A 21,064-nucleotide genomic window follows, 5' to 3' on the forward strand; every position below is an offset into this window, starting at 1 on the left:
TAAGTTGGTGGGTAACAGGTAAATTAATTAATTTGCTGTTTCTTTAGTACACTAAACCACTGGTGATGATATTTTTTGGCAGGCAACATCTCAATTCTGTGAAGAAAGGTGGGCAACACTTTCATATACTTCACCAGGAATCACTGCAGAAGAAGAACACACTGAAAGCAGCCAAGCAAGCTCAGGGCACAATGTGGAGAATTGACTTGCAGCCAGGCGAATGCTCTTCTGATGCGAAGGACTCGGATGAAGAAATAGACACGTAAGTCTGCTCAGAGGGCTTTGGTGGTCTGAGGGCAGTGGTTTTAAAAGTTGTGGAAGGTGAAAATGTATAGGGCATTTGGTCAGCCTTGACCCAAATGCTTTGCTTGTTCAATGAGTTGCTTAAAGCTAACGTTAATTGAGAGTTTAACTTTGTTTTTAGAGGAAAGACCTCTAATATCTGCTAATATTCTGAAGACAGAAATCATCAGACTGATGATCAAATATCAAAATATCAAAACTAGGGAGTCTTGAGAATTTTCTCAACTGCAGGATGTGTTGGAGGGGACAGATGCACACCCTGAACATGTACATGTACCAACACTCTACACTTGGTAACAGCTTCTTATCATAACAGTTGACAAAGGAGAAGTTCCCCTCGTTAGTAGGCATGTCAGATGCTTCAGTGAGCATACAGTGGTCCCACTGTCTGTTTCGGCAATCTGTTGTTTATTAGGACTACAGAGAAGAAAAAGTGGGAAGTGGGTTTTGAGGAAGCACAAGCCAGGCATGTTGTTTTGAACAATAAAATCTGTGGACTTCACGTCCAATCATTTCTTATAAGTACAAATTTGCATTTATGATTTTTCTAAGGTTATCTGAATGAAGACAACTACTTCTTGAGGGTTTATCTAAGAAATTTCTTTCAAGACAGCAGGAGCACCTGCCAGCTTATATTTTAGTTAGATATCTCCTTTGTTAGACAAAACAATATGTGAGTTTATTCATTTCCTAATTAGCTGGAGAAAACAGACATGTTGATCTCAATTTAAATATAGTGCTGAGATGCCCATGCCAGTGTTGTGTGTACTAGTTAGAGTTATTGCTTTGCTTTAAAAAAAAATTGTATCAATGAAATGCTTGGGGCATGCACTCCTCAACCCTTTTTCCAACTGCTTGCTAGTTTACAGTAGGTAACAGTAAGCTGACATCCCCAGACTGGCTCGGATCTAGAAAGGAAATGTTGATCCAGAATCATTCGTTCATCTAGGAGGTCTTTGCTAAAGAAATCTGTGTAAAACTTTAAGACGTCCTCTACTCATACCTTAGTTAACCTCTCGTCTATTTTTCTACGGCCAGTTCAGTTTCAGGTTTGCACTAATTTGTGATCCAGCATACAATAGTTCATGCAATATTTTCTTTGTGGACCACCTGTCTTCTGTGTATTGTCTGTATGTGAAGGTTATAACATCTCCTGTACTTACTAAGCTTGAATCTCCATTGTCTAAGAATAGGTGTGGATAGTTCTTTACATATGGGAAAAACAGCTTTAAACGTTTCTATTTCCTCCTTGGTAGCATTTTATAAACACTCTGAACAAGTGTAAATGGCCAGACAAGCTTGTGGCAGTGAAGAAACAGTGCCCACAGGCTTCAGAGATCTCAATTTTCTGTTACATTGATTTGGCCAGAACTTAAAACTTTTTTTCATTGGGATGAATGTTTCAATTTTATCTTTATTGGTTTTTGTGTACACAAAATTGCAACCCAGCAAAAATTGCACAGAATTTTACAGGCATATTTTGAAACTTCGGCCTCGTATGTATATAATCTCACTGACACCTTCGGCATGATGGCAACAGAAGGCAAGTGGAATGTAAGCAGTGTCTCAGCGTTTTAAACAATATCTCAAACAAATCAGTCAAATTTTTTCATCTGTCTCCAAATCTGATTTCACTTAAATGCTTAATTGCTAATAATAAGCAGTATTATAAATGTATAAATATAAATTCCGTAGTTATAATTCATAAAGTACTATCAACACATCAGAAATAAGTAATGATTATATCACCTGGTAAACACAAGTATCGGGGTTGTAATAGTAATAAATCATAATAAATGCAATAATTAACAATTTAGAAATACAACTAAATTTTTTTTTAACTGCAAGGAGAAGAGCGAATGTGGTGATGTGAACATGATTCAGTTTTACTGTCTCTGTATTCATTTCACATATTCCTTTTTTAACTTCAGTCTTTGTTTTTTCCCTACAGTTGCTCTCTAACAGAAGGCAGCCACCTGAGGGATTCAGGGAAGAAGAAAAAAAAGATGACGTTACGGTCTTTCGCTCCTCTTTGTGTCAGTGTCCTGATTCCAAACCCCCCTGGAGCAAAAAGGTATGTTTGAAGGCAAATTTGTGTCCTGTCCTCCTTGGTAAGACAAAAGGGAAATTCACAATATCACAGACCCAGAACACATATGCCAAGAGCCACTGTTCAGCTGGCGAACAGGTATCCTGAGAATTTCAGGACCGTATGGTGAAATGGGCTGTCTTTACTAACAGCAACTCTTGAATTCTAACTTTAAATGACTGAATCCTAATGAGTTGCTGAAAACTCTGTACGTGTATGTGTGCACATATCATTTCCCTTGATGATCTTGAGTCAACTAATTCTGGCTAAGTTACATAAAATCTGCTTATCCCAGTATAGCTTTCAAGGTTAAGCTCATTTTAAAGAAAGGCTGTCAAAATTAAAATTTTATTTCCTTATTTAATAAAAATAGATCTCTGACAGAGAGAGGGGGAAGACGGTACTTGTACTCTGTGTATGCTTCTATATGTTTTGTATTAGTCTCTAATACACACTGTCTATTCTGTTCTAAGTTCATTAACCCAGTTGCTCACCAAAAGTGTCTTCTTATAGTTACATTTGTACATGCAATAACATAAAATGTCAAAGATAATCTTAGTTCAGGAAAAGATGGGGCCAACATTTTAAACTCACACCCTGCTTTTTCTTAAATACAAAACTTGGAAGCTACTGTCGAATCCAAAAGAATCTACACCATAAAGAGATAAATGCTGGAATCCTAATAGATGTGAAAGCACTGAGCACATCACCAAGATGAGTCCATTGAAAATTTCACATCCAAAAATACGCTTCCAGGATTCAGAATTGTGTGTCAACGCTAAAAAAAAAATAACCTTGAGAGGTGTCTAGAGTTCACTGAGACAATGAAGAAAATCTTATGCTACGGAAATGCTTAGAGGCATCTATGTCAGCCAATACAATGCTAGTTTGATTGTTTCCTTGACTCTATAATACATTTGTTTCTCTTCCTTGCAGCGAACATCTTTTCCGACAGCTGTGTGCCATACACTGGCTTTTGGAAGCTTTGACTCTTGAATCCAACAATCCAATGCGTTCTATATTAACCTGTTGGAATCCAACGTATGTATGCAATGCATGACTAGATGGAATGAGGAATTTGGAATCTTATTGTCCTTTATATGTTTTTGTTTCTCTTCTTTCAAGTAATAACTATTTGAGTTAAATGTTATCAATTCTGTATCATGAAACAAACAAATTTTACATCAACTTTGACCCTGTGGAATTAGCAGGGATTTGCATAGTCAGATCAGTAGCACAGCATGGTCATATATTGCAAGTTGCAGAACTAGAAGAAAATACTGAGCTATCCCAGACGACTTTAGTTGTGTTTTCTTTCCCTTTTCTCTTTCGGTTAATAATTATGCAAATTAAATACTTGTTGTAATATATGTATGTATATTCCCATAGCCTTCTCTTGGAGGGTTATCCCAGTGAACTCAGCAGGAATTCCATATACATTATAATTACAGAACAAAGCCAGCTATTAAGTGATACTTAGTAGTTGGTTTTATTCTATCAATTATGCATGATGATGATGGGTACTTGTAAATATGCATTACTTCTGAACTTTTATACTCTTAAAAGTAAATATTAATTTAAGTTTCTGACATTTTTAGTCAATCAAATCTTGTTTACATAACATGTATTTAAATTATTCATAAGTGTTTGGTAAGACAGTGAATGGTTTACCCTCTGATTTGCAGTGCAGATCTCTTCAAAGCAGTTCTGTTTTCTCTGTATATTCTCAGTCAAGACAAACTGTGCTTGCGTGTAACAGAGGTGGCAGAGTAGCATTACATAGAATTAGCCTGATAAGTTGGAGGAGAAAATCAGTCCAGTATGTATTGTGGATGGGTATTTCACCCCTTTGCATATAAGGACCAGCCAGTAGACTGGGATAAGAGTTTGTCAGTAAGCCTCACAGATATAGGCTGACAGCAGAGTATAAATACATAAAGCTCTGGATTCATTTCCATGTTCTGGAATAGTGCCCTGTCTTGTGGTATACTTCCTCCTGCTCTCTGTTGCTGTCCCTAACCACCACTCCTCTCCCTTGGTGTCATTTGAACTGATCTGCATACACATATACTTCATTACACAGTAACCATCAAGAATTAGGCTTCCATTTAGACTGCATTATCTCCCTCTGCACAAAAGCAGATTTTTTTTTTTTAAATGTGGTGGAGGAAGCAAGCTTTGAACACTAATCTCTTTTGTATAACCTTTGACTGATTAGATGAAGACCAAATGATAAATGAGACTGCCCCAGCAGTGATCTTGTTATACCACAGCTGCAAGAACTGCGGCTTCCACATTTACCTTTGTCAACATGATGTAACATTTTAATGGTTAGACTCACTGCAGGTCCTCATTCGGCCAATAGCACTGAAAAAATCAAATTTGTATGAGCCTGTTGTCATTCCTCTCCTTGAAATCTTGCTATAGGGGACAAAATTCTTCAGTACTCAAGCAAGATGAGAGCATGATTTGGCCCAGTACACGCATGAATGGTTGGTAGAATGACCATACTTTCTGTAGGTTCTTCACTCTTGGCTATAACTTACTCATGTCCTTTACACCTTATATTGTCCTCCCATTTCTTACAAAGATATACATCATAGTAGCAATCAGACACCATTTACTTTCCATTAACTGCATTTCTTAAAAGAATTTATAATAAAAGAAAGACTCTCAAACTGGAAAACTAATTGAATTGTTTTCACTTAGAGACCCTGGTGGCCGCAAAAAAACAATAAGAGAAATTGAAGAGGAAACGTTAGCCACACTAATGGAGGAGCTCCTTATTGCAAACATAAAGGTAACTTAATTGTTAATTTCTTCCTTGGGACCTAATCCAAATTTTCAAGCATTTGTTTAGTTGAGTAACTGAATATGATAACTCATTTTACGCTCTGGATCTTGTAACTTCAGAATACTTGTCTCTACGTTTTGAATAAGAACAGTTTCATAGTAGGTAAAAAGAAGAGTAGTATATAGCTGATTGAAACTGTAGCTTGCTCTTAATGAAAAATTCTGATGTGGGAAGACTTAAATATCCAGCTAAAACATCAATAGACTCTTGTTTGCATTTGTCCACTTTTTTATGACCCAAACTCATGTAGCAGTACTTTTCCGCATATATAGGTCCTTTTCAGTCAAATGGGAATTTCAGACTGCAATCCTGGAGGCCTTATTTGAGAGAGTTCTAGTCAGGATTTGTTTGGTTGCCTTCTTATGCAGAACATAAAGCTAAATTCGGAAATGTGTTCTGAATGTTGAGGCCTTTAAAGAAAGTAGGATTTACTTGCCACATTCAAAGCAAGCTAAGTAAAGAAGAATGCGAACAATTCAGATGAAAGCCTTTTAAAAGAAACATAAAGATAATACCTGAGAGGAAATTAAACACTACAGAAGTGTTTCTTACACTTGATGGCTGTTTTACCATTTTTCTGAAACCACAGAAAGCTAGTTCAGAATCTGCTGGAGTGACAGGAGGAAAACGAAGTGGGAATGAGTGATGCTTGGGAGTATAACCAGAAGAACTTAATAAAGAACCAGTGGGTATCTCTGTAGCACATCTTACATTTTGCTCTTCAGCAGTTTGCTTAAGCTTTTAGTTCCTGGCTTCACTCCCCATGAGGCTCGATTAAACAAGTTCTGTGAAGTGCTCTTAGAACACCAGGTGAGGCACTCTTAGAAATCTGAGCTATGGTTATGTGCAGGCCACTTGCTTTTGTTATTTGTCAGCACCTACAGCTCATACCCTCATTGCATAATAATTAAAATGATTCAATAGAAGATTGTGATTTCTGTTAGGGAATAAACAGTGAAAGTTGTGAAACTTTTAAAAGACTGTGTTTTTATGCAAATATTTCTCCTGCTGTTAACAGAGAGGGAAAGTCAGCAAGTCACATAAATAACAGAGTTGTTTCTAAATGGGAGGTTTTATGATTTTTCCATACAGTTTTAACAGTTCTCTAAGGCCAGGTCCAAACAAACGTGAGCAGAAGAAGCCAAAGCGTGTGCTAGTCTTGATGTGTCTTTTAGCATTTACATTGCTGATATTTTTTTTTCCCCTCCCTGAATTAATGAAAATTTCCTTTCTGTCATTTATGCTAATATTACTTGAGGACTGCTTTTCATATTTGATATGAAACTTCAAGTGGAAATACTAGGTTCCTTCAGGGGCATTTGCATTATGATACATACAGTTCCCATTATCAAGCCTGCTGAGTTCAGTCTGCTTTCAGACTTCAGTTTTGCATTCCTGACACAGGAAATTAATTTGCCAGGTTATTAGGCTTTGGGAGGAGACCTGAACATTTGTCAAACCACTTTGACATATTCTTCCCGGTACATGAGAAGAGAAGGTTACTCTATTATCAACCCTTGCTACAGCTTCAGTGTTACTAGTTTACAAATTACCTTGATCTGTTGGCATTAATGCTGTAATGGAGAAGTATGGAAGAAAGACAACAAAATGAAAGAGTTTCTGCCCAAGAAATCACTATTGGAGAAAAATCTGTGAGGTTACATGTGAATCAGAAGGATCTAATATTGGGATTAGCTATAGAATATGGTTCTTTGTTTTCAAATCACGTTAGAAAACACCTCCTTTCTGTTGCTTTTTTTCAATATACAGAAAAGCATCTGGAAAACACTATACAGTCCATTTAGAAGGAAGATGATCAAGACATCTACTCTGAGTATCCCTCAGCTTAGCCGTCGGTCATCTCTGCGTGGTCAAACCCCTCGTGACAGCATAACTTCCACTGTACTTGGCTCTGAAGACAACATCAAGATTAGTGTAGCTTCATCTGATGTTATGAGTGAGTCAGCACAAGCTAAAGAACAACAACCTCTCTTCCCCTGTAAGTTACTTTTCTCGACTACCAGTATCAAATGGATACCCTTTCAGTGTTACCAGGGAGAATCTACGTCAAAGACACTACTAGATGTACCAGTGTATTCCTCTTCAGGTGTATGGAACTTGGTGCAAGTCTCTCTGTGCCTTCCTTCTTAGTAAATTGATTTAAAGGCAACATAAACCCATGTGAATATTAAGCAAGAGTTTTAATTAATATTCAGTTATAGCAGTTGTAAATCAGACTGTCATCCATGTCTGTAAGGTCCAACAGGCAGTGAAAACAGCGAAACTATTCTCTGCCATAACCAACTGATCCACTGAACACTTATTTGTCTAACCTAGGGTATTCTGTTTAATTTAGGGGTTTCTTCCTACTCATTCGTCAGTGATTACCTGCTTTTGATAGACCTGACAGAATAGTTTGTCTATTAGTTCTGCAATGTGTTTCAGTACAAAGCTTGAGTATTTTCCCTTCCTTTTAAGAAAAACTGGACCAGAAAAGCACATTAGCATTTAGTACTGCTAATTATCTTTTAATTGACACTTATATTATCATTATTAGTCTGACATCATGCTCTGCTAGACTCTAAATTACTACTCAGGAAGGAGCTCTTGGAGTCATTTGGGACGGTTCTGTGAATGTTCAGTAGCTATCAAAAAGGCAAAAATAACTCTAAGAATGCAGTGGAATACAAAGCAGAAAACACTTTATGCAAAAATACAAATGTTTTGTATGTGCTTCTTCAATTCTGGTAATTCTAATTCAGAGAGGCTGGTATCAAAAGTAGTGGAATTTGATAGGAAGAAATTGTGAGGTATGTTAAGAGATACAGAATAGCTTCTATATGTGAACCAATTAAACAGACTAGGGCTCTTCAGTGCAGAAAAGAAATGTCTGAATACAAGATTATGACAGATCTCCATAATGTCACAAAGTGCATGGAAAATGACGATTAGAGAGTGTTTTTTCACAAGTTCCCTTGATACCAGATTTACGAGACGCCTAATTAAATTATCTAGCAGAACATTTAAAGCGGTGGGAAGTGTTTTCATGTAATGCATGCTTACGCTTAGGAATTCATTGCTACAGTATATTGCTGGAAGTATATTCAAGTTCAAAACCAATTAAACGAATAGAATGAAAAACAACTAATTGCTCTTAAATATACAGGAATTGGTGTGTTCTCCGAGTTGGAAAGATCTTCAGGTTCAGGCTGTCATAAACTGGGTGGTTTATTGAGAAACTTTTGCTTGTATCGTATACTACGTACACAGCTGCTGCCATCCATGGCACTGAGCATGGATGAATGGGCTTCCTTTGACATTAACTGGAGTAGTGGGGAATTCAAAGCTGTATTTTCAAGCAATCTGTTTACAGATGTAAATGAGCAATGGGTTAGTGTGTGAGATGAGATTTGAAAATAATTTTGAGCTGTAGCAGCTGGGAGCCTTCTTACCCTCCTTATGCTGTGGGACATAAAGAAATGTCTTGTGATACGTGTGATGTATGGGAAAGCTGTTCAGCATACTCTTTGGAACAACATCTATCACATGATTGCCTGTGATTTCAGGGAACTAGCCTGAGTTTCCAGTCTGGTCCTTTCAAGGATTATGTTTCTAACTCCAAAAAAACTATGGGAAGTTAGTTTCTGCAGGGCAGCTCTGTAGCAAAAGTCCAATTCTATAATGAATTTTGAAGCTGCTATAATAATGTTTAATCCTGAATTCCGATTCTAGGATGCTTCATGGACTAATCAGAAATGCATTACAAGTACAGCTGCACTGTTGCCCTACACCCCAAATTCATGAAGCTTCATGTAACTCATACAGAGAAAATTCTAAGAGCACACAATTCTAACCCATATGTGCACATATATATATTTCAGAATTGAGAAAGAAATTCCATAGTAAGCAGCTAATCAGTGCATACAGCTGAGTGTGACCCAGAGAAAGGTTTCTTTTAAGGAGATAATTCATAACTCTACATAAACTGTAATTTAGATGCCATTGTTTGGGGACTGCTGCTGTAAAATGTCTGCTTATACAAATTTGATTTTTCAGTGTTGTTGGCCGAGTAAGGACCTGTACTGAGTCTGAAAGTTTAAATTTTACATCATGTTGACAAAGGTAGATATGGTAGTCCTTGCAGCTGTGGTATAACAACAGGTCACAGCTGGGGCAGTCTCATTTATCATTTGGTCTTCATCTAATCAGTCAAAGATTATACAAAACAGATCAGTGTTCAAAGCTTGCTTCCTTCACATTTAAAAAAAAAAATCTCCTTTTGCACAGAGGGAGACCATGCAATCTAAATGGAAGCCTAATTCTTGATGGTTACTGTGTAATGAACTTTGTGTGTATGCAGATCTGTTCAAATGATGTACATTATGTTTACACTGAGAAGTAAAATGTGAGATCTGTATCTGAAAGATTAAAGAGTAACTGGGTTTTATACCCAAAGCTCTCTGGCCAGCAGTTTAGCTTTGAATTCTCAGTGAAAAACATACTTTTAAAAGAGGAGGTATAGATATTTGTGCAAACGACCTTCAATATAAAACTTATACCTGAATTTTGGGCTTTTCTTTGGGACTTATCTATGACTATTCAATTGATTTATCATTGTTAGATCCCTGCAAAACAGGTAAATATTAGTCAAGTGAAATTACTACTTTCTTCTTTGCTGTTCTTCTCTTCTCTAAATACGTTGTGACTAGCTCACAGCTATGGAGGTTAATATTTTTTTAAATATTACAAATACGGACAAGCTTGAGTATTTGTTTCCCAGTTTCTCCAAAAGGAGAATTGGAACAAGTTCTAATGCTAGAAAACAGAGGACAGAGAGGTATTGTGCTCTCTGTTGCTGTTGATGAGCCAAAAAGAGGAGCTATATCTTTGTGGTATTAGCCCTGCTTTTTTTCCTATGATGTGTCTCCAAAATCTGCTAACGGGACTGCTTTCAGGATTGGCTTTAGACAACTCAGCTGATTTTGGAGAAAACATCAAATGTACCCAGTGCTTAGTAAAGCCATCGTCGTTCCCCAAAGCACTGGTATCTGCAGAGTAGATGGGTTTCAGATCAGCTATTCAATCTGCCCAAATGGTAACCATAAATAGAAAGGACTGGGTTCTTCTAAGAAGGGTTCGGACACTGCATGCCAAGAACAGCTGAGATCTGTATGCAGCCTTAGCTCAATTTGAGCAAAGGCTCCCTGCCCATATCAACGTCAAGTGCCAGACTCTGTGGGGGATCAGTCTTTGTATTCAAACGGCTTCTGAGCTCTAAAAGGTTTGGTAGCAGAGCCAGCATCATAACAGGCTTACGCTGAGACTAGTAAGGGTCACCATGGAGACATCATTAGATCCAGCCAGTGCTGGAACTTCGTTTCTCACTAGTTTCTTTGCTCGTGAAACTCGTTTGGCCACAGCTGATAGAGGATCTTCATGATAAGCACAGTTCTTAAAATTTTAGACTGTTAGCTAATGCCCAGCAACTTGTTCCATCCATCTCTTGCATTTATTATTTCACAGTATAATATCCTGTGCTTCTAACAAGCAGAAATTGTGCTGCTATTTAACAGTCAACAGTCATTTTGTATTATACTACATGTGACACTTAACAAAAATGTAGGAAAAGGACCTTTTGAATTTGGGGATTGGAATTTCAAGGTGTGGAGTGCTCACTAAAGTGTCACTTATTACCATATAGGACATATTGAGCCCCTCAGAGGGTGACTTACAATTTGACAGCAAACACTGGGATGTTTCATAACAAGCATGACAGTTGTTTTGCTGCATGAGTGATTGGAGGGAATTACGCAGAGAAGATGGCCATCTCTGTGTCTCTCCAGGGGTTTGGCATCAAAACAGGAATGAAATAGCGATGCGAAGGAAAACAAAGATGTCAATTTGAAGGAAAACAGTGAGTTAAATTGGCTTTCCAGGTATTCAAGGGAGAGGAGAATATAAGCATTCACTTTATAGTAGAAGGCAGAAATACAGTAAAGACTTACTAATGAAAGAGTTCTGCTCAAAGGTGGACAATTTTGAAACTGTAGCCCATGAAGGACTACTTGAGGATGTGTCATGTTTTAGTGGATGCTGATGAGAAGACACAGAGAGGTAATTAGATACCCAACGATGTTAAACGTATTAAATTCCATATAGCATTTAAAAGAAAAATGGCAAAGTGATACAGCAGACTTAGAAATTAATAGAACTTGACAGTTATGCCAGTATAATGCTTACAGCACAACAGAGGAACTGAAAATAGACTTCCTGCATAGTTTGGTGCAATCTACATGTTTTTCTAATAAGTTTTTATAAGCATCTAACGTAAAAAATATTTAGTATCTTCTACTTACTGGATTTTTTTCACAGCTGAAAGAACAAAGCTTATGTTTTCAAAAGTGATTAATGAATTGGGTGCATTCATATTTGGGTACCTGTCTTGAAATCTCTTTTAAAAGCTGCTTTAACTGAAGAAACAATTTTTTAAAAAAATAGATAGCAAGTTTCTTTAGGATGTCTCATTCAGGCCAGTATATATAGCATCCTCTCTGCAAGGAAGAGAGGAATGCACTATCAAGCTGACATGTTTTAACAGATTCTATTTTTTTATCAGCCCTACAGAAAGTCATCCAGAAAATACGTGAAGAGGCATCAAAGGATGTCCATAAACAAGAAGTTATCGATAAGAAGACTGGACTGAAGCAGTACGTTGTCTAATGCGTTTCTGAATGACAGGGAGAAGCAACTGATCAAGATAGAGCTTATGCTTTTTTTTCCTTTCTCCTTCCCCCAACCCCCAAAGAACTGAATTCAACGTTCAAAGAATTCAGGTGACGTTTACATTTTTTTGCGTGGGTGGCAGGAAAGACCATTTTTTAGCCAGACAAGCAATATGTATTTTCTGGTAAATACCCCATGAATCTTGCCTTTCCAAACAATAGAGATCTTATGCTCTAGCAGCTTTGTAGGGGGGAAAAAAGAAAGTGGGGGGTGATGTTCTATCTTATTCCTATAGAACTGTTTTTTCTACCATTACATTTATCAGTGGTCTCTCTATAACGTATCTAGCTAAGCTTACATTAGATGTGCTCCCTCATTACTCAGTTCTGTTTCCACAGCAGTAGAATCTATGTGACAAACCATTCCTACACGTAGGCTTTGCTGAAGTGTTTTTCCCTTGAGCTCTGAGGTCAAAAGAAACAGATTTCGTACCTGCATAGGTCCAGCAAGTCTGTAATACCAAGAATGTTTTATCAGCACCTGTAGAATTTTTCTCATTCTGAAGGACTACTGTACACTATTTTAAACCTTTTGTCTTACAGTTTGTTGCCAGAGTCTCAGAAGAATCATAGAGTAAACATGCCATTCATTAAGGACCAAGAGAGCACAATAGCAAGGAATCAGAGGCCCAGAAGGCAGGGGTAAGATTACAAATCTATTTTGAAGCACACTATATGCTGTATAAATTCAGCGCTCTGTGCAGAAGCATTTGGCATGCAAATGTCAGAGAGCATTTTATCACATGAGAGCAGGCCAGTGAAACCTTGCAGCACATTTCATAGGTTTTGGTGCAATACGAAGGCCCTTTCCTGGAAGGACGTGACTGGAATGAAAGACAGTAAGCATCCAAATTTAATGTAATTTACGGGGTGTTTAATTGACAGTTGGAGGACGACTAGGACAAAATGATCATGAGATGGTAGAATTCTCAGTTCTAGGTGAGGTGAGGAGAGGGGTTAACAGAACGGCCACCTTAAAATTCCAGAGGGCAGAGTTTGTGGATGACACTAAACTGGGAGGAAGTGTGGATCTGCTGGAGGGTTGGGAGGCTCCAGAGGGATCTAAACAGGCTGGACCGCTGGGCTGAGACCAATGGCATGAGGTTTAACAAGGCCAAATGCCGGGTCCTGCACCTGGGGCAAAACAACCCTGTGCAGCTCCAGACTAGGGAAAGAGTGGCTAGTAGGCTGCCTGGAGGAGAAGGACGTGGGGGTGTTGGTTGACAGCAACTGAACATAAGCCAGCAGTGGCCCAGGTGGCCAAGAAGGCCAATGGCATCTTGGCTTGAATCAGAAACGGCGTGACCAGCAGGGCCAGGGAGGATATTCTCCCTCTGTACTCGGCACTGTTGACGCCGCACCTCGAGTACTGTGTTCAGTTCTGGGCTCCTCGCTACAAGAAGGATGTTGAGGCTCTGGAGCGAGTCCAGAGAAGAGCAACGAAAGTGGTGAGGAGCAGCTGAGTGGTGACATTGTTGCTCTCTACAACTACCTGAAAGGAGGTTGTAGAGTGAAGGGAGCTGGCCTTTTCTCCCAAGTGACAGGGGACAGGACAAGAGGGAATGGCCTCAAGCTCTGCCAAGGGAGGTTCAGATTAGACATCAGAAAGAAATTTTTCACAGAAAGGGTCATTGGGCACTGGAACAGGCTGCCCAGGCAGGTGGTTGAGTCACCTTCCCTGGATGTGTTTAAAAGACGGGTAGGAGAGGGACATGGTTTAGTGGCAGATAGGAATGGTTGGACTTGATGATTCAAGAGGTCTTTTACAACCTGATGATTCTATGATTAATCAAATTTACAAAATAAATTATATTAAATTTGGATTTTTACTGAGAATAAGGAGATGTCAAAATTTACCTGGGGTCACATCACTGTATGTTCTGAGCAACACAGGTGTTTACCACAAAATGGTTATCACAGAGTGTTAATTCCAGGTTTTTGTGGTGTTTTTTGTTGCAGCTGCCATATCAGCTCTTTCATTAAAAGCAAATCTAACTTGTGTGACAACATGAGGCAAAAGTTCACAGCAGTACACGATGCAGCAGCTTGTCGTTTACACGATACCCTAGAGAGCCTTGAGTGGTAAAAAGATACTGTCTTCTGTATACTCTTAAAATGCTACACATCTTGCTTCTAGTCAGATTTAGGGCTTGTCTTCAGGTCTTTTAAAGCTGCATTCATGTAGACTGATGTGAAAATAAGCATATAGGGATGATGACAGAAAGTTTTATGACTGTGTACAAAAAGTATATTAGGTATTCAGCAGTGTTTGGGGATATTTATCAATTACGTTTCTGGAAATAGTTTTACTAAAAACATTGGTTATATTTACTTTGGACATTGTACTCCCTTTCACCCAAAGACAGAATAATGAATTCAGTCTACACACAATCTATGTGACCATCTTGTGTTATCATTTCAGAGATCACTGGATATTGTTTTTCAACATTATTTTGACTCTTCTCATAGTAACAGTTGCAGTGTTCTTTCTCAAGGCCTCTTCCCAGATCAGTGACATTTCTACCTTGTTGAGCAGACAAAGCCTGTCATCCTTTTCCTTTTGCCCAGAAACATTCATCTCTGATGTTTGTGCACATGCTTTTGTCTTAATAAGTATCAGACCTGAGATCCTTCTCTACTTTGCTGTTCTGAAGGGTGTTACAGGCAGGGTTTTCTTTCTCCCTCTCATTTCCTTCTTTCCGTTCTGCTGTTCCATTTTGTACTTAGATTTTTATGTCTCCACAGCCTTCCTTACCTGGAACTGTGTCCTTGTTTTCTTCCCTGGGCAGTTGTTGTGAGGACAAGTCCACTGGAAACTTATTACCTGCAGTTATTTTACCATTCTCCATACAGCCACACAAGTGTATTCTGTTTGATCAGCATTTGGAGATGAAATCTCAGTTTGGCAGGATATAGTATAAATAATTTACTGGAAAGAAAAGCAGACTTTTTTTCTAACACAGTAGTTTTTGTAGGAATGCATGCATAAGCCCAGTTTCTGGGTGAAAATTCTAGTTCAGCTCACACAGTTCTACCTGTCTTCTGTTGTATTTAAAATAATATTTTACCCTAAATCACTGTACAGTACTCTGTTTTTAAACAGTGGATACCTAATAGAAAACAAAGGTTGAATATCAATTTAAATGTTTTGATTCTGAAGTTTGTTTGTTTTTTACCTACAGCCTAGAGTTGATACAAAACAAACTTTTTAATATGTTTGTAGAAATATGAACATGTACAGAATACTGCAAAACCAAAAATGATTATTAAAGTCCACAGACTGAACATACAATATGTTCTTCACATTCATTGTTTTCTACCTTTTTAGTATCCTCTGAGCTAACTGTGCAGAATTATGGTAATGTTTAAAGCACACTTTTAATTTTTTAATGTTTTTGTAGGAGTCAGGAAGAGCGATGTTATAAAAAATACCAGGCTTTGAAGCACTTGAAATACTTTAGAAGGGACATTGAAAGAATAAGACAGCTGGACAGAGAAACCAGAACAAAATATGATGAAAATGGCCTAAACTGGTAAGGAGGCACAGAAACATGCAGTTCAAATGAGATGGTCGGGGCCCAGAGTTGTCTTTAGTACAAAAAGCTTTTTTTTTTTCTTCCTCTGCAAAGCAAAGTACCACTAGAAACCATTGAATCAGTTGCTGGAAATGCAGGCTTTTCAAACTGATAACAATAAAAATACAGATATGATCTCTAGGAGCAGATCTTGGCATGCTCAACAATTAGGTTAACTGAAAACATGAGAAAGCTGATAAGGAAGCGTTTCTCTCCAAAGATACCAGGAAAAAGCACTCAGTCCTTGCATAAGTGTATCCTCCCCAGCACATAGCTTTATAGGAGGCTTCTTCCACCTGGAAGCGTATTAAACACACCGTACCCTGAATATGAGAGCTATTATATAAATGTACATGGGTTAGAATCACAACTTCTTCCTGTACTGAACAATCACAGTACTAAAACTGATGGCAAAGGAGATTTTGGCTTTAGCTGTGCATCCATGTTAAAAAGAAAAATATTTCCATGCTAATATTTATGAACTGCACATGGATAGTACTGCAACAACTACAAGGTAGTAGAATAACAGCCTAAATGCTTCCCAGTACAGCGATAGTATTTTATGTTTGAAAGGATATTAGCTGTATTCAGTGATCAGCTTCCAGTTACACATGAGAAATAGCCTACCAGAATATCTCAGTGAGCTCAGTGTGTTCTGTGCTGCTCTGTGCATCAGAACTCCTAGGACAGAGTATGCAAACTGCATGGGATGTTGGGTTGGGGTTTTTTTCTAACCTGCCCTCTTTCACTCTCCTTGTTGGTAAGCTTTCTGTCCTTCATTATTTGAGAAAACAAAAAGTCCATTTCTAATCTGAAGTCCAAAATGCAAATGGCCCAGAACCACATCAGTTGAATTAATGAATAAGCCTATTCTTGGCCTGTCTACCAGAACTCTGGTTTTGTCAAACCTATATACTCTAGCTGCCCTCCCATATTTAAGATCTGGCATGTAAATAAGCCCTGAAAATGGAGTGGATGTGGCTTTGCTTTTATACTTACAGTTTCACTGGAAGAAGTGTAATTTGGGCAAAGCTCCTTGCATACAAAGGAGATTGTACCCCAATACGGCTTTTACTTTTAGCCCTATGCAAGAACAGTACTACAAGTCCACTATTCCTTCATATGAATATTGTGCTTCCATAGCAAAGAGGCTCTTTGTGCCAGCATAAGTAGACGAGTACAGCTTTCTGTGCCAGGTCTGTTCTGCAAAGTGCAGTCCATGTAGGGTATGAAGAGTAAAATCTCTGACAAGACTGGTCAACCCCCTCGTGGACACACGAAGTCATGACAGAGAAATCGCTTTCACAGGACCACTTGCTCCCTTGACAATAAGGCTGTTTTTCCCCATTCTCTTGGAAACACTGCCTAGCCAAGAGCTGAATCACAGTAGGAAAACATTACTAGCATATGCTGTCAGCCTAGCCGTCTTGTCTCTCATGAAGTGAGAAAAACAAAAATAATATAAAATATGAACAGTGTGATATAGGAGTACACTGAACATAGCTTCCTTTCTCAAATAAAATATACTATTAATGCATAGATGGGTAACAAAAGGTGTGCGTGTGACCTGATTACAGTAATCTGGGTGAGGTAGCCAGTGATAATAAAGACTTGGCTGTACAGCCAGACCCACATCAGCAGCGTGCTACTGCTTGTAGAACTAGCCCTAGTGAAGACAAGAACATATGTGTTTCCTTTTTTGACCAGTTTAGGGAGGAAATTTCTCACCCCTCACCTGCTGTCCCAGTTACACGTATCCTAAACTGGAGGGGAGCAGCACTTCTGCTGATGTGTTGCCAAATGCTCAGCGCTTTGCAGTGAAAACCACAGCACACCCCAGTCATGCAGTCTAGAAAGATTTGGAACATCAGTCTCCAGAACTGTCAAAAAAGCACTGAAGAATTTATACAGAACATTTTAAAAAAGGCCATCTTTTCACAAGAGTTTTATTTTTATTGTGATGTGTAATTCTCTTTCTGAATCTCTGTATTCAGAATAAAATGGCAAAGACTGCATGTTACAATGCACTTACATCAGTGAGATTTATGTCAGCACATAGAGAGAGGAGAATGATGATAGCACAGGGAAAAGGGATAGTAAAGAGAATCAGAAAGCATGCCAGATCAGGCACTGATTCCATGGGAAAATCCATAGAGGCTAAACAAAACAAATAGAGAAAAGATGAAGAGGACAAATCTGTAGTAAAATGGAAACATTTGTTAGGATTTTATTATTTCCTTTCATACCAAAGTTTGTCATCCAAAATTTAAATGAACAGTGAAGAAGCATCTATTTCAATGCCCTGCAAAGGGAATTGGTGCACAAGTCCAATAAAATAAAGCTCTTTCGCATTATTCACTCAGAATTACACCAAGTATAACATTCCCAAAAGAGCCATTCTTTCTGTGAAAGTTATGGAGGTGGTGAAGCAGCAGAAATGCCAGGCAAACCCAAAGTTATTAATCACACATGCATTTGTTCCCATGGCTTCTTCCTTTATTGCTGTTCTTCTTTCTGTTAAAGGTTTCCTGTATTACTTGCCAGGCTCCCAGAGTCTGTGAAGAGTGACCATTACGTACAGAAAATCTTAAAGAAACTGGAAAAATTTGGCAAGAATCCTGACCTGAAAATTCCCCCTGACACCTTTGTTAAGGTTCTGGCTGATCTGCAAGTATGGGAGCTGTGTTCTCCAGAAATTGCTGCAGCAGTGGAGGTGAGATGAATTTCAGTTCTTGATCCTCTGTGTGAGGAGAGCAGGCATCTGTGGGTCAAGTTTATGCAGTGGAAAGTTACCAGATGAAATTATTTAGGGTCTATGAAGATGCTACTATTCACCTTTCACAAGGCACCTTGAACTCCTCAGAAGAAAGTTATGAAAAGCATTGGGTTATTAATCAGTATCATTTTATTACGTCATTGTTGATTTATTTACCACCACAGTGAAAGTGCCTCCTGTCATAAATTGTTAGGACACTTAAAGAGAAACGTTAACTTGTTCTTCCCCGAAAAGGCCTGTCATTCTGAGTTATTACACCCATGAACTATCCAAGTATTACATCACTGATCCAGGGACTCCACAGATATCTTCCTTCTGCTTCAGCAACACAAAAAACCAAAACAAACAAAAAAACCCCAACCTGCCTCTCAAGATATTGAGTTGGGCTCAAGTCTTGTAGTTCTAGAAGCAATTGGCATAAAAGAAAGGGAAGAGAATATATTTAGAATGTCTACCCCTATGTAATCTAACCAGGCAACGAATTTACAAAATATGGCAATGATGCCACCTTGTGGTTTTTGTTCTCATCCCAGTTATTTCCTCTAATCTGCAAGACCAACAGAAATCTCTGAGACCTGCAGGTTACTGTACATCTTACATATATCCAGCATTATCATCCTTACAAAGGCAAAGATTTAGCACCCAATATGTTGGGCTCAGACTAGCTATATTTTCTTGATATCTTCGAAAAAGAGCCATTTTGTTTTGTGCCCTAATGTGCATGTAACTAACCAGAGAGGTTGTTCAATACATAATTCTCGATGTTCATTACAAAGGTCTCTATTTCTCGCTGCTTTTAGATCTATTTCTTTGCTGTTTCTATTCTCTTCCCTTTGCATTTTGATCCCTCATATTACAACAGTAACAGAAAAAAATAAAAAGAAAAGAAGAGCACAGCAAAATCTCTTATCTACTTATTAAAAATAGCCACAGAGGAAGGAGGACCTTGGTGCTCTTTCTGACTGGAATAGATAAAGAAAACTGTCACATTTTAGGAGCAAGAACAGCGTCACTGAATACTGAAAGAGATTTCCCATGAAGTTCTTACTTAACTTCAAGTTGCTTTAATGTATGTATTGCAGTGGTAGATAAGAAGACAGCTGCAAGTTTAAAACACAAAGGCTCTTCTTGGAAGGATTCAGGATATAAATTGCAATTAAGATTGTAAAGTTCTCCCTTTAATTCATTTTAGAGCATGTCCAGCTGTTCTGAAAGTTGCATTAAAAATGTTTTAGTGATATAAAGCACTATACTAACTGAGAAGCCATTACATTTGTTCTGTTGTCACAATGGTCACACTTTCCTACATTATCTCTCTCTTACACATAAATCAAAAGCTCAGGAAAGAACCTTTTTCTCTTTCAGTTTGTACGTGAAAGTATTGTACAGATGCCGGAAAAGGATTTCAGTGAGTGGCTTCAGACAAGAGTAGCTCCACTCTGTGCACAGTCTTCCACCTTTTAATCAAACAGACAGATGAGATGGTTTTCCACCTACAACTCTCTCCAAGCAAAAAACTGCTGCCTGTTGAGATCTGCCTCAAGGAAGACTAGGGAAGGGAGTTAACTTCAGGAAGTCCCACTGACCACTCTTGCACAACTGAAATTTGTCTTTCCTCAGTGCTCCGCTCGCTGTAGTTGGCCGTAGAAAATAAAAGCTAAATACTGATTCTCCTTCCCGTATTATGTCTTGGGCACAATGTCAAATTTCAATCTCATCTAACCATGGAGGATGAAGACCAAGTTTCTAATAACAGGTCAGGTCATTTTTTCAGACTTTCCTCTATACCTGCAGTATAACAAGCATCTACTCAGTATGGTTTTACTGATTTCCACATCTGAAGAGCATTGTCTCTGTTTACTGTTTCTTTTAGCTCTGCTTTATAAAAATATCCCAAGCACAGGGTAGTTGTAAGCTTTAAGATAATTCCTTTTTAGCATTAATTTTTAATTGTAATTGAGATGTTTTATTTTTGCATTGAGTTTATTCTGTAGTTATTCTGTGATGATGGATTAATTCTTGCCTTATTAAAATCAGTATTGAAAAACCCAACATCCTCAGATGCATTTCCAGGTTTTCACCTGAAGATATGTTTTCCCCTGACTACCTTACATATGTTTGCCATTGCTCTGCTGGGTGAGACAGTAGAATGACACCCCTGAACTCACAGATAGTGAGATCTGCAAGATCTCTGATCTTTGTGAACCTGTCTGGGCTTAACTGTGTGTTTCATGGTGGGATCGCAATTGCTGGGTGATGGAATTGGTGCCCCAGTGGCCATGTGAGCTGATGATCTTAATGAGTTGCTCACCTGCCTGCCAAAGCTTTCAGGGGACCCACTGAGGAGAAATGCTGTTCATCGTCCAGTTGCAATAAGGGGAAACAACACCAGCTTAGGCTCCAGGTGAGTACAGTGACCACTGATGTGTAATATGTTATTGATTAATTAACTTATTTTATTTTCTTCTTCAATATCAAGAGATAAATGGTTTTTGAGGAAAAGAGCCAAGAACGCAGATTTCTTCGACTTACAGCCATCAGAAAAAAAAAAAAAGCTCTTAAAGTTCTGTTGGGCTCTCACTTTTGCCATTCTATATGTGGTGGTGATAAGCTAGCATCTGTACAGGTAGTGAAGCTGTATTTTCCCCTGTCCATGCTTTTCTTTCCCTCCATCCCAATATCCAG

At 38.4% G+C, this 21,064-nt stretch overlaps 1 protein-coding gene across 1 annotated transcript in view; it reads left to right on the forward strand.

Annotated features, from left to right (window-relative positions):
• Window positions 1-20,786, forward strand: part of CCDC60 (coiled-coil domain containing 60) — a 55,350-nt gene extending 34,564 nt beyond the window's left edge. Inside the window, exons 4-14 of the mRNA XM_069871300.1 lie at window positions 83-262; window positions 2,255-2,377; window positions 3,329-3,433; window positions 5,102-5,192; window positions 7,017-7,245; window positions 11,863-11,953; window positions 12,572-12,670; window positions 13,988-14,110; window positions 15,430-15,561; window positions 18,127-18,316; window positions 19,745-20,786. Coding sequence (XP_069727401.1) covers window positions 83-262; window positions 2,255-2,377; window positions 3,329-3,433; window positions 5,102-5,192; window positions 7,017-7,245; window positions 11,863-11,953; window positions 12,572-12,670; window positions 13,988-14,110; window positions 15,430-15,561; window positions 18,127-18,316; window positions 19,745-19,843 — 1,462 coding nt within the window. The 3' untranslated portion in view covers window positions 19,844-20,786. The remainder of the gene's footprint in view (window positions 1-82; window positions 263-2,254; window positions 2,378-3,328; window positions 3,434-5,101; window positions 5,193-7,016; window positions 7,246-11,862; window positions 11,954-12,571; window positions 12,671-13,987; window positions 14,111-15,429; window positions 15,562-18,126; window positions 18,317-19,744) is intronic.
• The last annotated feature ends 278 nt before the right edge of the window (window positions 20,787-21,064 follow it).

The sequence above is a fragment of the Phaenicophaeus curvirostris genome, chromosome 17 (genome assembly GCF_032191515.1).
Source record: "Phaenicophaeus curvirostris isolate KB17595 chromosome 17, BPBGC_Pcur_1.0, whole genome shotgun sequence".
NCBI classification, from domain to species: Eukaryota; Metazoa; Chordata; class Aves; order Cuculiformes; family Cuculidae; genus Phaenicophaeus; species Phaenicophaeus curvirostris.